A 16,343-nucleotide genomic window follows, 5' to 3' on the forward strand; every position below is an offset into this window, starting at 1 on the left:
GCTAGTTTGTGTGTATGGGGCTGTGTAGCTGCAGACTGGTCAGAGTGCCCATGCTGACCCATGTCCACTGGCAAAAGCACCTACAATGGGCACGTGAGCATCAGAAATGGACCATGGAGCAATGGAAGAAGGTGGCTTTTACTGATGAATCACATTTCCTTTAATGTCATGTGGATGGCCGGGCGTGTGTGCGCTGCTTAACTGGGGAAGAGATGGCACCAGGATGCTCTGTGGGGTGAAGGTAAGCCAGCAGAGGCAGTGTGATGCTCTGGGCAATCTTCTGCTGTTTAACCTTGGGTCCTGGCATTCATGTGGATATTACTTTGACACGTACCACCTACCTAAACACTGTTGCGGACCAAGTAAACCCCTTCATGGCAACGGTATTCCCTAATGTCAGTGGTCTCTTTCAGCAGGATAATGCACCCTGCAACACTGCAAAAAATGGTTTGAGAAACATGACAAAGACTTCAGGGTGTTGACTTGGCCTCCAAATTCCCCAGATCTCAATCCAATTGAGCATCTGTGGGATGTGCTGGATAAACAAATCAGATCCACTGAGGCTCCACCTCACAACTTACAGGACTTAAAGGATCTGCTGCTAATGTCTCGGTGCCAGATACCACAGCACACCTTCAGAGGTCTCGTGGAGTCCATTCCTTGATGGGTTAGAGCTGATGTGGGGACAAAAGGGGGACCTACGCAATATTAAGCAGGGGCTTAAGCAGGTGGTTTTAATGTTATGGCTGATTGGTATATATTGGCCTTAAATTGAAAATCGTTACAGCTTAATTCATATAGAATAAAGTTATAATAAGATAATTAGTTCATTTTGATATTTTGTGAGAGAAAAAAGTGAAAGTAAACTCATAACATGAGAGAGGAGATCCGATCTAGTGCAAATACATAAACATAAAACAAATCATGGCATTCATACATTATTCATTTATGGCACTCATAAAGATACTTGTGCATGGGCTTAATTGTAAAAATAATTAATTGTTGTAATTGGCAAAAGAAATTTAAACTCATATTTCATATCTCTATCCGTGATAACACAGGAAACACACTGAACAATTATAAATAGACTTGGATACAAGTGGACTGTTTGCGAAAAGACAAAATGATTGAAAATTTATGATATTTAGCATACATAATAACACTATTTATTATTATTGTAAACTCTCTGGTATGTTTGTCAACAGTAAAACTTGCAGAATCCAGCATAAAGATTGTGTTATCATTTCAGATTGCTCTGACAAGACTGAATGAGACTACAGGCTACTGAGTACACTCTCTCTCTCTGTGTGTGTGTGTGTGTGTGTGTGTGTGTGTGTGTGAGAGAGAGAGAGAGAGAGAGAGAGAGATGTGTCTAAATGAGCCAGTCAAAATACAGGGTGTGGATAATCTGTATCTGAGAGGTAGATCAAGAAGAACATCCAGTTATCAGAACATCAGCAGCAGCTTATTCTGAGACACGCACAACCCACCCACCAATTCCCCCCAACATCCCCCCCCCCCCACACACACACACTCACTCACTCACCCTATCTTCCAGTCTGATTAGCCTGGCTCCAATAGTGTAGTACTCTTTCTCCATGCCTTTTTCTGTTAAAGATAAATAAATAAATATTTCAGAATGTATTTGTAAAAAAAGAAATCATCTTCAACAGGAAACCGGTCAAAATGATTTCTTAAATAATGAAATTCTTCGGATACGTTTGTGTGCATTTATCCACTTCAAATTTACATTTGGACTTGCAAAATACTTCACATGTTCTTCATAATGTTATTTTGCACATTTTTAAAGGTACGTATCCCCTGAGATACGTTGCCAGATTAGAGGAAGGAAAAATGTTTGGGCATAAAGGGCACCAAATGTGCTAAATGTGCGACTTGTATAGGGAACCAAATGTGCAAGCAGAAGCCCTGCTCCATTTTGTAACTCCAAATACATGAGCAAAATACGGCCATGATATTTTGCTGTTCGGGCTGACTAAACGATCTTAGGTAACTTGAACCATGTCATGTGACTCAGATACTTGAAACAGGCCAAACAAATTAAACATGTCAAAATAATCTATCTTATAAGCAGAAAAGCCAAATTTTGGTTTAAAAAAAATGGTTGCTTGTTTTGTTTGTTTTTTAAGAAATTTTGGCCAAATTCAGCCATACAGCCAAGATCCAATAGGTTTTCCCACACCATCACACATTTAGTACATTGTATTTAGTTAATGCCTTTATTAATACGTTCTTGGTTTTTAATAGTGAATGAATTCTTAAGTGAGACTGAATGGTACATTCAGTACCATTTGCATGGTGGCTTAGTGGTTATCACGTTTGCCTCACACCTCCAGGGTTGGTGGTTTGAATACTGCCTATGTCCTGTGTGTTCTCCCCATGCTTTGGGGGTTTCCTCTGGGTACTCTGGTTTCCACCCCCAGTCCAAAGACATAAGCTGTAGGCTGACTGGCATTTCCAAATTGTCTGTAGTATGTGAATGTATATGCATTTGTGCCCTGAAATGGGTTGGCACCCCGTCCAGGGTGTCCCCTGCCTTGTCCCCCAAGTTCCCTGGGATAGGCTCCAGGCTCCTTGACCCTGTGTAGGATAAGCAGTACGGAAAATGGATGGATGGATGGATGGATTTATGGAACTATGAACTTAATTTTAACTCTAGCCCAAATCAACTACATAATAATACATCCTGAGTAAACTTTTTAGTTCAGGTGTTTATAATTTAGATAGCATCACTCATTACATATTAACACTGAAATTCATAGTTTATTAACTACGCTGAAGAATGACAATGTGTAGAATCTATACAGGATCTAGTTTTTGCAACTACAGGCTTTTTACGTCATATTTTTTTTAGCACAACGCACAGGAAAATGTGTCATAACTCATTTTAACGTGTTATAAATATACCCTTAAAACATTGAAATATATATGAGGTTTTGTGCTACAGCTAATGTACAAGTATGCTACTTGTTATTTATAATCCAAAACAGTGAGACAGGTGTCTTTACTGTGACATACCTTTACCACATCAGATCAGAGTGTTAAGGTGTTCGGCCACATAAAAAGTGCTTGTTGTTGCAGAGACAGCTCATATATAGTGTATTGTCTATAGTCTGTATAGACAATACAGTATATAGATGTCTGTTAAGTGTTGTTAAAGTGCACCTACTATGCTTTTTAAACATGCCTGACTTTGTTTTAAAAGTCTCATACAATAGGTTTACATGCATCCAAGGTCAAGAAACACTTTAATTTTCTCATAATTTACATTGCAGAATTACCTTTTATTCCCAGGGTCATAAACGACTCCTCCCTTCAGAGAGCCTACTCTGCTCTGAGTGGTCAGATGTCCCAGTCTGTTGTGATTGGTCTACCACTTACAGCGCATGTCGGAAAGGAAACGCCCACTACCATATCTGAATTTCAGCTCAGTAATAACGCCGTCGGTTTTACCTTATCAGTTTGAACCCAAGTCTGATATTGATACATTGGAAGATCAACCCGAACCACCATCGCAAGCACGACGAGAACAGGACGCCTCTCAGTGGTAAGTTTGTATGTAGTTTGGCAATGATGTGAGTTTGCTGGTTAGCAGAGGCTAACAGCTGACAGGCTAACGGCTGTGCACTGGGTGTACACGTATACAACACAAAACAACACATTTGGAACACTCGGTAGAAAATATATCTATAATTAATTATTCATACTTACAAGTTGTGATCCAGAGGCGCAAAATTGTCCAAATAAAGTGTGTACGGCTTTATGTCTTTAGTGAATAATCATTTCGCAAATCCCGCGTTACCTTCAGCTAGATTTGAGAAGCAGTGTCGTCAGTGACATGACAGGAACGCAAAGAAAGTCGGTGGTATCATTTTAAAATTAATTCTAACTGCTGGCGCTATACATCCTCATCCTTTGGGAGTCCATGCAAAGTGATTTTGCTTTTGCAGGAAAACAACGTCCTCTAGTCATGAACCTAACTCTTTCAAGACGCAACCTCAACTGTAGTGTTTGAGGGCGAGTCAGAGTACACGTTGTTCGCGAGGAGTCGATAAAGACCAGAAGCGGTTTTTTGTTACCAACCTACATAGATTACTACGGGAAGTAAGTCTGGAATTACTGACGACTCGTTTCAGGTGTTCAGAATCAGTTCTTTCTTTTGGGAGTCAATAACTCCATTTATCGTGTGCTTTGCATTTTGTAACACACTACATGAAAGGTAATATCTGAAAAAGCATAATAGGAGCACTTTAACACTTTCAAGGCCATGGAGGGAGGGTGGTGTAATAATGCTAAGTACCTGGCAGGAACATTCCTGGCTTTCCCAATGTGTGATCCATCCTAGGAAAGGAAAACAATGTAATATGCATTGATTGTTTTAGACCCCCAACCGCCCCCTTCCCTTTCCCAAGTCCCCCAGCCATACAATTAAACAGAAAATTGTGAAAGGAAAGCAACAAAAGAGCACCAGTTCTGGGGATGTTGTTGTTGTTGTTGTCTCACCGTCTCTGGAGCTCTTTAATGCGGACCATCATGTTCAGGTGACCCTGGGAATACTGCTCGATCACGTCTCTCACGTCGTAGGGTTTCCTCGCTTGCTGCCGAGTGCGGAGACAGAAAGCGTTGATAAAAAGCTAGTGTCCCACTGGGCCTCCAACTTCCATGCTTTGTTACCATGACAGTGTTATTCAACGAGTTAACCAGAAAGCGGTTCATTAAGTGTCCAGAAACCCCCCCCCCCCCAAAAAAAAAACAATGTGAAGTGGGTTTGTACATTTTACTTGCATTGCGAACAATACTCACTTTAATCCCAAACCTACAGCAAAGTGGTTTAATGATTTTTAATATTGAAACTTAGTTGTGAAACGAATAACTAATTTCTGTATGTTGAATTTAAGAAGGAAAGAAATGTCTTTTATTAAAAAACAAAATATGAAGGAAATTGTGTTTGTACCTGAAATTTCCGTCTAGCTACAAAATACTGCATCCTCCTTATGACCTTGATTGCATGTCGATGCACATGGGTAAGCCTGGAGAAACACACACACACACACACACACACACACACACACACAAACAATTTGGTTTTGTCTCTTTCCTGCCAAAGTAAGGCAGTTCTGCACACTTCTCAAGAAGTAAATATCATCAACTTGTGGTCAAATCAACAAGTACATGAATGACTCAATATCGAGTGCTATGGAAAATCTTTTGTATGTATGTGTGTGTGTGTGTGTGTGTGTGTGTGTGTGTGTGTGTTTGCATGCTTATGCACTAACCAGAAAATGCTTGTTGGTTATTTCTAAATTAGTGTCATAGTTCAAAACCCCCACATTTATTTCTAGCATTTGAATTCCAGCATGTTCTTTTTGTGTTATGGAAAAAATGCTTATCAGTGATATAGAGCCCCAAGATAGCAAGATTCTTCTCATGTCTGGCTCAAAACATGTGACTTTTTTGGTTTATCTCTGACTTCAATGTGTTGCGTTTATCCTGGGCTTGGAGTATGTGAAAAGAGAAGTGAAAAATGAGACAAACGAGATGAGAGAGAGGGGGAAATAAAAGGGCAGTGACAGTGAAGAAAAATAGGGCAGGTTCAAAGGAGGGTTGTCATATCCCTCTGATCGTGCACAAACAAAAATGTACGTCACAAACTTCTGGCCCAGAAGAATGTCGGCACGCCTGATTCTCTCTCTCTCTCTCTCTCTCTCTCTCACAGACACACACACACACACACAAACAATGCCATTTCATAAAACGTCCTTCATCTTTACCACAAAAGACAGACCACATATTTGCCTGTCTCAGGTCATCTCTTTCTAGATAAGTCACTGTGTATTGTCACTAAGATGCACTACACAACATAAATCAAGTCCATGTGCCACAGGGTTTCGAGAGGCTCGGCCAGGACACTCGTTTGTTTTGATTGCATGTCTCCTTCCATCTCCAGCCTTCTGCATTTGTGCCGTCAGCAGTCAGAGTGGAGCTCTTAATTAGAGGAGGGGACACACACACACACACACACACACACACACATGACACGTGCATGTACATCAAAGACAATCTTTTTCCTTATGTCCTCCCTTTCTCCCCTTTTGCCTCACTCCAGCATTATGTCTTTCTTGTTCTCTTTCTTTCTATTAATCAGATACATGAATGCATGAAACATGAAAACATCCGGAGTGACGTTTTGTGTGTGTGTGTGTGTGTGTGTGTGTGTGTGTGTGTGTGTGTGTGTGTGTGTGTGTGTGAAAGGGAACTATTTGGGAGCTGAGCATAATTGGATAGGAAAACACATGTCCCCAAAACATGCTGCTACATCACAAGTCTCTGTCCTCCTGTTTTATCTCCATACACATGGAGTGCAGTCTTCCATCACAGAGGAACTGATATTTGATCCCATACACACACACACACACACACACACACACACACACACACACACACACACACACAACGCTCCTATAGCAGGTACAAATGAATTCAACTCGTGTTCTGTAACAAATCTGCAATACGCCATAAGCTTGCTTCTGTTCCTGATAAGATCCTAGATGAATTAAGCCAAAGTAATAAAAACACACTCCGTTGTGTTTTGTCATACGTATTGTGACCCTTCTTAGTAAAGATTGAACGCAGCCTGGAAGCTTTACACAAGACCCTCACTATATATCATATCAAGCAAGTATCTCTGTGATACGATTGATAACAATGTTGTCTCTTGCTGAACGTGAGGCCTAAAAGACAGAAACACACACACACACACACACACTCACACACAGTTAAAAGCAACACTTTACAATAACAGTACATGAATCATCATGCACTAACACCTGAATTAATACTTACTTAAATATGAACGAATGATGAGTTAAGGCATGTACTTATTAAGCGCTAACCTTAACTACAACACAAGTCGTGTAGTTGAAATCATGTGTGAATAACGACCACCTATAGCACATGTTTCTTAGTTAATGTACTAATTAACACGTAGGAGTAAACTAAATCAAACACGCTCTATAAGAAAGAAAGTGACTTGAACTGTTTAAATCGTCAAATTGTTTAAATAATTTGCCGTACGCAGCTGCGTACACAAACATCACTGGATGGTCGCTGGATTAGTTTAATAATTTACACTGATCCTCCTTATCGAACGTAGAAAGACGCACTAATAACCAACACCAATAGTTTCATTTCAACGCCATCCAATGATGCAGCTAGGAAATTAAGGATATACTGTATAATATAATGAAAATGATAATGATAATGAGTCTTTATTGGGCACGTATACATTACAGCACAGGGAAATTCTTTTCTTCGCATACCCCAGCATGCCAGGAAGTTGGGGTCAGAGCGCAGGGTCAGCCATGATACGGCGCCCCTGGAGCAGGGAGAGTTAAGGGCCTTGCTCAATTGCTCAACAGTGGCAGCTTGGCAGTGCCAAGTGATAGTAATATCAGTTAAACTGTGAAGGAGCAGATTACTGAGCTTGAACTATTATCAAATGTCAACTCTGGCATAATTCTGCTATCAATTTTCTCTTTGACCTCATGTTTCTCCTCTGTTTCTCCTTTTTTTAAAAAAAACAAAAGAAAAAAAAATCAGATATACAGTATCTTATTAAATATATACACATGACACTAAACCCATATTCTAATTGAACTAATCCCTAAGCCTAAAATATAGCCCTAACATGATCCTTATCTGACATCTAAACCAAATTATTAGCCTGAGTATGTACCATAGTTAAGAGATGAATGTTTTGGTTCTACTGATCAGGTCTACATTAAAAGTCTCCAACAGCTCCCTCAGTTCTGGAGACACTGTGGGATTATCAGAAAATGACCTTTGTCAAAGGTTGGTTGATGAGCCCATTGATCTGTAAGCTTTACATAACCGGGAAAAGGAAACAGTCTGAGCTCCTTTAAGGCAAAAACAATCATGTTATCAACTTCAAAGCAGTACAAAGAGAAACGGGGTCTTCAGAGGGTTGGGATTTAAGCAAGGAGGCCATGAAATAAAGTGGAGATAAACAACAAGACCAACAACAACAACAATTCTGTTCAGAGATAAACACTGTTCACACACACATACAACAGTCATTTACTCCTTTTATGTGATTTAGTACTGATGATAGATAGAAATTGAAGTAGAAAGATATACGGAAATATTCTAATGATATGAGAGAGAGAGAGAGAGAGAGAGAGAGAGAGAGAGAGAGAGCAGATATTGAAGGACAACACACTAAATTTGTGCAATGCTGAAACAAGGATTATGATTTATGTTCTTAATAGGGTTGCAAGCTGCTTAGGAGGATTAGGCATGTTAAAGAAAAAAAAAATTAAAAATAGGCCCTTAAGGCATGGTGTCTGTTGTGCCTTGAATCGCCTCAGCTTGGTGGCTGATATTAGGATTGAAAGGTCTGTTATTTGATGTTCCATGGTCATACCAGCACATGAGAGAAGAGTACATGAAGGGTAGTGACCACAGTGTTAATAGTTTGGAGACTACTCTCAGACACCACCTTCAAGTCCCTGTGTTTCAGAGCTGTCCTGCAGTCTAATGGATATGATGTTATACTTTATACCACAGTTAGTTCTGGTCTACTAATTTGATTGGATTTATCTTTGGATAAATCTTTGGACAACTAAGGATTTAGTTGTTTATAAAGGTGATTTTAGAACACTGTATTATGTACTGTATTATACACTGTTTCATACCACAGGTGGAATTTTTATTTATAATATATACTGTGTTGGGGTTTAGCTTAGAACTGTGGGTGCTGGAAAACATTAAATAAAATCTTTATTCATTTTTACAACTGTCATGGTATTAATTAACAGAATGAAATGGTTAGTAATATATATGGCTCTGTTGGCCATTAATGTCTATACGTCATTATTATTTTCAGATGTGCTTGTATTAATTCGTCATAGTAAAAGCATTAGTTGCTGGACTTTATAGTTAAGTGGATATTTAAAGCTTAAAGCTAAACAAAATTAACTGCAGCTTCAGATGCTTCTTTGACAGAGCAAATAGAAGACAATAATGTGTGTGTGTGTGTGTGTGTGTGTGTGTGTGTGTGTGTGTGAGAGAGAGAGAGAGAGAGAGAGAGGGAGAGTGTGTGCGTGCATGTGTGTGTGTGTTCCTGGAATACTGATGTAATTTTAGCATGTGTTTGACAATCGCGAAGAAAATAGTAAAGAAAAGAAGAAGGAAGAGAACAGGTGAGATTGAGAGTTTGAGCGCTCGGGCCTGAAGATGTGAGTCAGGTCGTCACACAAAACAAACAAACAAGCACACACACACACACACACACACACACACACACGTCACACTCTTAAACGATACTGTGTATGAAGAGTGTGTTAATGTGTGGCATTTTATTATGATAAGGTTTGGGGTCATTTCAATGAACACACTTTGAGATCACTAAGAGATAGCCACAGACTGCTGAAACAATACTGGCATCAAGTCAGAATTCAGGTTATACTGGAGAAGATGGGGGAAGGGAGGTGTACAGCTGAGTAAGCCCTGTGGTTCTGAGTATACAATTACAGGTAAGTAAGACACACTGTGCCTCAGCCAAAGTGCCAGTGTTGGAGATCACTTTTCATATATTGGCCATTTGGAAGTCAAATATGGAATGAATATACTCATACTGACAGAAAAATAAACCCGTTCACTTTCTTTCTTTCTTTCTTTCTTTCTTTCTTTTTTTCTCTCTCTGTTTGTCTTTCTCTCTCTCTTTCTCACACACACACACATTTGTTGTTGTGACTGAGACTTTTCAGGGACTTTTACATAGGAAATATACAGGGGCAGCTCATATAAATGAGCTAGAGGATCTAAGTCCCCTTGTCTTTCGAAGATTAAAAAAAACTAACAATATTAGGTTTAATTTTCTGCATCCACATCGTGTGGTTAACAATTGTTTTATTTTTTGTATTTGGGACTATTTTTGTGAAACCGAGTAAAACAGCACCACCAGCGGCCCTGCGAAAAACGTAGAATAACTGTGCGTTCAAGTCCTCCTGGGAAGTTTGTATTTACGAGTTAGAAAGTTGTAATTACGACGTCGGGTGTCGCAAGCAAGATGGCGGCGTACCTTCTGTTAATTACCTACAAACTAATACAGCAAGGTTTTTTTTTTTTTAACTCTACTTCTAGAAAATGAAGAACTAAGAATGCACCTGAGGTGTGTTTTGCTTTTTAATGTTTTTAATCAATTTATGAAACCACTGTAAACTTCATCCTTACGTATTATATCGTAAAAATGCACAAGGTTATTGTATTTTGTGCAGGCAATTAGCTTTCAACAAATTTACCCTGAACTACAGACGTTGCATCCATTGATTCCACCATGTTTTATTACTGACACGCCCCCAACTCGGAAACTCTGGGCTCAAAGAAAATCCCCAGTTTCCAACTCATAATTATGACTTTGCGGTGGTGTTCATGTGTGTTCAACTCGTAAATATGATCTTTCCGACATGACTTGAAAGCACCATAATATGAAGCGAGGCTGTGGGATGACTTTAACGAGCCCAGCGCTGTCGATTCACACAGCCAATCAGATTCAGCGGTGTCAGGTGATTCACCCCCTAGTTTGGGCTAATGGTGCATTTAAGTCATATCACAAAGATTGTATTTATGAGTTGAACGCACATGAAATGCACCACAAAGTCATAATTACGAATGGGATTTTCTTTGAGCTACAAGTTGGGGGCGTATCAGTAAGAAAACATGGTGGAAATAAATGGATCTGTAGTTAACGGTAAATTTGTTGAAATTGAATGTTTACTCGCCTCAGAAGCGGATTTCAATTATTATGTGTTTGGTACATGCCAAACTTGCTCTAACCAAAGTGACTTGAATGTACCTGACGTCGTAATTACGACTTCCCAACTCATAAATATGAACTTCCCAGGAGGACTTGAACACACAGTAATATCTTTCAGCCCATTGCAGTGACGTTTCCTTAACGCATAAACAGTCCCCATTGTTACGGTCTCACTCGCAAGTATAATGAACATGAACAAAGTGGACTGTTTATCATGGTTTCAGTAAAACGCATTTGAAGGAGAAACTCAAAGTTGATAGACTGAGCACACATTGTATAATCAAAGGATAGATAACAGTTTAGTGTTCTTTGGTTAGAACTATTTTTTTTATTGATTTATTTTTACAGCTTTTCTGTCTAACGTGTTTGCTATTCAAGGGAAATGCAGCATGAACCCACCCAGTAGAGCATTATAAGCTTGAGCTACATGAGCTTAAAAATGTAGAAACCACAAATGTTGTTTCATATCTGCCTTTACATGTGTATGTGTGGGTAGGTGTAATGTTTTGCGCCCCTTTTTTTTCATTTTTTTTTTAACAGTTACAACAAATACACTTATACAGAGTCACAAAAAAGAGTTGCCCTTAAAGACATCTCTTCACTCTGAGTCATTGTTCTGTTTATTTATTATTATTATTATTATTATTATTATTATTATTATTATTATTTTAGATTAGTTTCTGAATCAAGCCACAAACTACTCTGAATTTCAAGCATATATTTACTTTTTTGTCTTGTCTCATTGGGGTTTTCTTACTATAATTTAGAGCTAAAGTGCACTTTATGTTCCTTTAATTATTGGGGTGGGCAATATGGAAGAAAAAAAAAATCTATTTTCACGGTATAATATCATGGAACATGAAGACATTTACCTGATGCATGATAAGATAAGATAAGATAATAAGATAATACTTTATTAATCCCCAGATGGAGAAATTAGGGGTCTGATATGTCTATATTACAATATCTAGGTTTGTTAAGAGAGTGAGAGCAAGGCATGAGTGGTATATATTTAAATCTCTGAAAAACAAGTTAGAATGTAGTTTTATCATTTCTTCATCTACAAAAACAAAGGTTAAATATATGAGATAATATCTTTAAAGGAGACAAAATGAATCATTCATGAAAAAACATTTAAAACGTGAAATATATTTTAGCTATCTTTTACTGTGACAATAACTGGCACTCAGTGTTATAAAAAATACTGTTGATGTCTATGATACCTAAACAAAATGTATTATGATGTAATTTATCACAAGAAAACTTTGTTATGAGGTGTATAGTCATATTTTAGAGTGGCAATAAATATTTGCAGTAACAATAGCCACTCACATACTAATGCTGTAGGCTGCCAATTACATGCCAAGGTCACTGTTTACCAGTATTCAGACTGATAAACACACACACACACACACATACACACACACACACACTTCATGCCAAGGACACATTTTACTGGAGCACGTTTTTCTGAATCCATCCTTGTTCAGTCTGGAGTAAGAGCACCATTTGCTGAGCCTGTGCATATGAATGCACGCATACTTTACTGTCATATAAACATCCCAGCTGCCCATGATGGTTATATTCCTGAACTCAGGGTGATCTTTTTTATTTGTCTAAGGCTTGCAGATTGCATGACTACACAAAGAAAGTTCACAGTCCAAGGAGAAAAAAAGGAGGGCAAGGGGGAAAAAAAGAGAAAGATGATCTGAATGTTTTTTCATGGGCAACAAGGATGGATTTGGGAAAATGGCCTCTTTAGGGTTCTACTGTGACCTCGGCAAGGAGACGCCTCTGCTTCTGTGACCTTGTGAACCACGGCTGTATATAACCGTTGGAGAAGTATTTTTTTGGAGGGCTGCATGCAAATTTATCACATTTGTAGCCAGCAAATTAAAGAATTCAAATAGAGAGTTACACGTAGTAATCACTGAACAATTCAGCCATTGATCTTTATTTAAAGGAAATGCCATAAGATTGTTTTTGAATATGAGTGATGAAAAGAAACAGCTCAGGAAAGTCACCTTGAGGTCTGTTACACAGTTCACCTTGTTTGGTCACAGTTTATTTTATCGCATTTGTACACATTGTCAACTGCAGCACAAATCATGCGGAGAAAAATTATCAGACAAAATTAATGTTAATGTTGGGCATTAACACGTTTGCCTCATATCTCCGGGGTTGGGGGTTTGATTCCCGCCACTGCCCTATGCGCACAGAACTTGCATGTTGTCAGGGGTTTTCTCCGGGTACTCCGGCTTCCTCCTCCAGTCCATAGACATGTTCTGTAGGCTGATCCCTATGTACTCTGGTGTGACACTCTGCTTGTGCTCCTCCTGCTTCCATATTCAGGTGAAGTATTCTGTCATGTGCAGGAGGATGAGACGGATGCAATTGCAGTTAAGAGCTTTATTAGACGAGAAATAGGCAGACAAATCCAAATCGTGAAACGTAGGCGTGGTCAAACAGGCAAATGGTCAGGCGATTAGCAAACAGGCATAAACAAGGCAAAACAAAATCGGACAATGAGGGCAAGAACGAGATCAAAACTATGGCGCAGAAACAAAGAACAACGGCTTGGTATTCGGAAAACTCACGCAATACTTCGCGCCGAACAATGAGACACCAGGGGTTTACCTACTATACTAAACATAATCAGGGGGATAACACAGAACAGCTGAATACAATAATGCCACGTAAGGGAAACAACCAATGACAGTACAGGGGCGGAGACAGGATGGAAATCATAACAGATGCACGTGTAGAAAGTAAACAAAGTCAATGTCACTGAAAAACCCAGAAGCGCGCTTGCACTTCAAACTTGCGCTCTGGCTTTCAGAGCACGCTGCGTGCTCCAGCACTTAGCGCGAGGAGAAATCGTGACACATTGCTGCATCCCAAAGGATCCCAGACCTCAACGCACCCGTTTAGACTTGACCAGATGCCCTGTGAATCTGGAAAGCGTTATAAAAAAATATTTAATAAATAGTGCACCTCCTATCTGTATTTCTATTCATTTAGAACACCATATAATGTATTTGTATTAAGTTTCCTTGTGTGTATAAAGTCCCCTCTGAAACTATTGGAACGGCAAGGTCTATTCATTTGCTTGTGCTATACACCAGAGACATTTGAGTTTGAGATATAAAGATGGATATGAGTCGAGAGTTTAGGATTTCAGCTTTTATTTCCTGGTATTTATCTAGATGTGTTTTCTCTCTCTCCCTCTTTTCTCTGCTTCAAAATGGCTTGCTTTTCTCCCATTGACAGCTCTTTATGTTAGCTTATCCTTTTTAACAGCAAATGCAGTCTTCACAGGTGTACCTGAAGGCTACAGCCAAGAGTAGATGTTCAGAGCTATTTATTGTCTAAACAGCCAATTTAACAAGAAACACCTGTCAGTCACATGTTCCAATATTCTACAGCAAAAATAAAATAATTGAATTGGCCTTGCCTTTCCAATCATATGTACATGTATATGTGCGACCCCAATTCCAAAAAAGTTGGGACACTGTGTAAAATTTCAATAAAAACAGAATGCAACGATTTGCAAATCTCATAAACCCATATGTTATTCACAATAGAATAACATTCCAAAAAAAAGTCCCAGCTTTTTTGGAACTGGAATTGAGGTTGTATGTGTTTCAAAGACATGATAGCACTCAATAACTTCATGTGAAAACAAGACAAAGAGGAGGGAGAGCATCGGATGCAATGAGCCACTGAAAGGCAACAGTTATGTAGTTAAGGGTTGTAGCGTGGGCTGTTATTAAGCTCTGGGAACAGAGTGAGAAATCATAATTGGAAAGATGTGCAAGATTGAAAGACGGAGCCTGAGCGTAGAGGGTCGGAGCATATTGTGGAGGAAGAGAACAGAGGGGCTTTGACGGAGTGTAGCATGACGATGTAACAGAATCATTTAGCTATGCAGAGGGATGACAAGCTCTGATGGGTGGACAGGGTGAGGAGCAAGGGGGAACATATTAAGTGTTTTTGCAGGCCAGGGGAGGAAGAAGGTGTGTGGATGTGTGTGCTGAAAGTGGGTCAACACTCAATGAGTGTGTGTGTGTGTGTGTGTGTGTGTGTTCAAGACCATGTCCAAGCTAAGCAGTACCAGGCCAGCTGAGGTGAACTAAAGTTTGTTTGATATTGCTACTCAGGTTTTGCAACTGTTCGGCTCTTCTTTCAAATGTTCCAAAATCAGGCAGAAGCTGCTTGTACAGTGAGGAGGAGGTGAGACGGGGTGAAAAAAATGCCTGCCTCTTTAGGTACACTTTAATTCTGTTGTTTTTTAAATCACTTAAGGGCATAAATACCGATAATGTAAACCTACACTTCGGATGACAAGGACTACGTCAATTATCCATGGTATGTATTTAATACGTTTTTTGTAAGGTGTCATGTGTAAAGAAACATTCACGAGAAGCAATGACTCTCTTGGAGAGTTTGTTAGGGCATTATATCTCCCTCTCGACAGTTTTATTCCTCAGCTGGGACACTGGTGCGTTGGGGGAGGGGAGAGAGTGTGTGTGTAACAGAGACAGAAGGAGAAATCGAGAATGTAAGAGAATCAAATGAGAAGGGAAATGATACGAGTAGCGGTAGTTTGATAGTAACATGGTGTTTCTATTATTTTCTCTCTCATCCTCTTTCAGAAATGTGTGGCAGGTTAATCAAGCTTACACCAATGTGCAACAATTACACTCTGCCTTCTGACTCCATGCCAGACAGTGTCCTATAGACACATCACTCAGCACACACACACACACACACACTAGCATATGCCCCTGAGAGATCCAGAAATATACTGTATGTTTTTGCTTAATGAACAAAAATGTGGCCCAACCTTTGAAGATTAAAAAATACATACACAAAATGTACAGTATAGAGGAACAGAACTCTGGGTAGATTCAAAACCTATACTGAACTGTGTAGGATGAAAGTGCGGTTTTCACAATATTCGTTTCAACTACTTGCATCACTTGCATTCACTTGAAATTAGTGCTGCGTTTGACTACAAAGTGGGAAAAAAACTCACAAACTGTGATGAGTGATGTATATTTTCCTCCTCAAAACACTACAGTCAACGATATACGTACATTGAACAAGTGAATACGTCAATAAGTCAATATATAAACCTACTGTTTAACTCATTTAAAGGTAAGAAGCGCTACTTTGTTTGCTTCTGATGCTGTGAGCAGCCATGTTGATTTGATGTCACTTGTTGAACTCAGAAGAACTCAGAGTTGTGGAGAACCCTAGTAGTTCCCTAGTAGGTTTTTCAGAGTTGATGGGGCGTTTTCTTTGTTTCTTTCCTGGTCAGAGATCAGGAATTACAAGTTACAGCTTCTAGTCGAATGCACTATGACATCCTCATACCAGGCAAATGCAAGAAAGGAAGTACTGACGGTACTTTACACTAAAGTGCTGGATATCAAATAAATGTGTTTGTGTTACGTAATATACTGTAGTTTGCCTTCTTGCA

General features: G+C 39.3%; 1 protein-coding gene across 1 annotated transcript in view; it reads right to left on the reverse strand.

Moving 5' to 3' along the window:
• Nucleotides 1-16,343, reverse strand: part of kcnq1.2 (potassium voltage-gated channel, KQT-like subfamily, member 1.2) — a 122,840-nt gene that overhangs the window by 32,381 nt on the left and 74,116 nt on the right. Inside the window, exons 15-18 of the mRNA XM_053640910.1 lie at nt 4,976-5,051; nt 4,525-4,619; nt 4,322-4,362; nt 1,547-1,608 (exon numbers count right to left, since the gene is read on the reverse strand). Coding sequence (XP_053496885.1) covers nt 1,547-1,608; nt 4,322-4,362; nt 4,525-4,619; nt 4,976-5,051 — 274 coding nt within the window. The remainder of the gene's footprint in view (nt 1-1,546; nt 1,609-4,321; nt 4,363-4,524; nt 4,620-4,975; nt 5,052-16,343) is intronic.

Source organism: Ictalurus furcatus, chromosome 14 (genome assembly GCF_023375685.1).
Source record: "Ictalurus furcatus strain D&B chromosome 14, Billie_1.0, whole genome shotgun sequence".
Classification (NCBI taxonomy): Eukaryota; Metazoa; Chordata; class Actinopteri; order Siluriformes; family Ictaluridae; genus Ictalurus; species Ictalurus furcatus.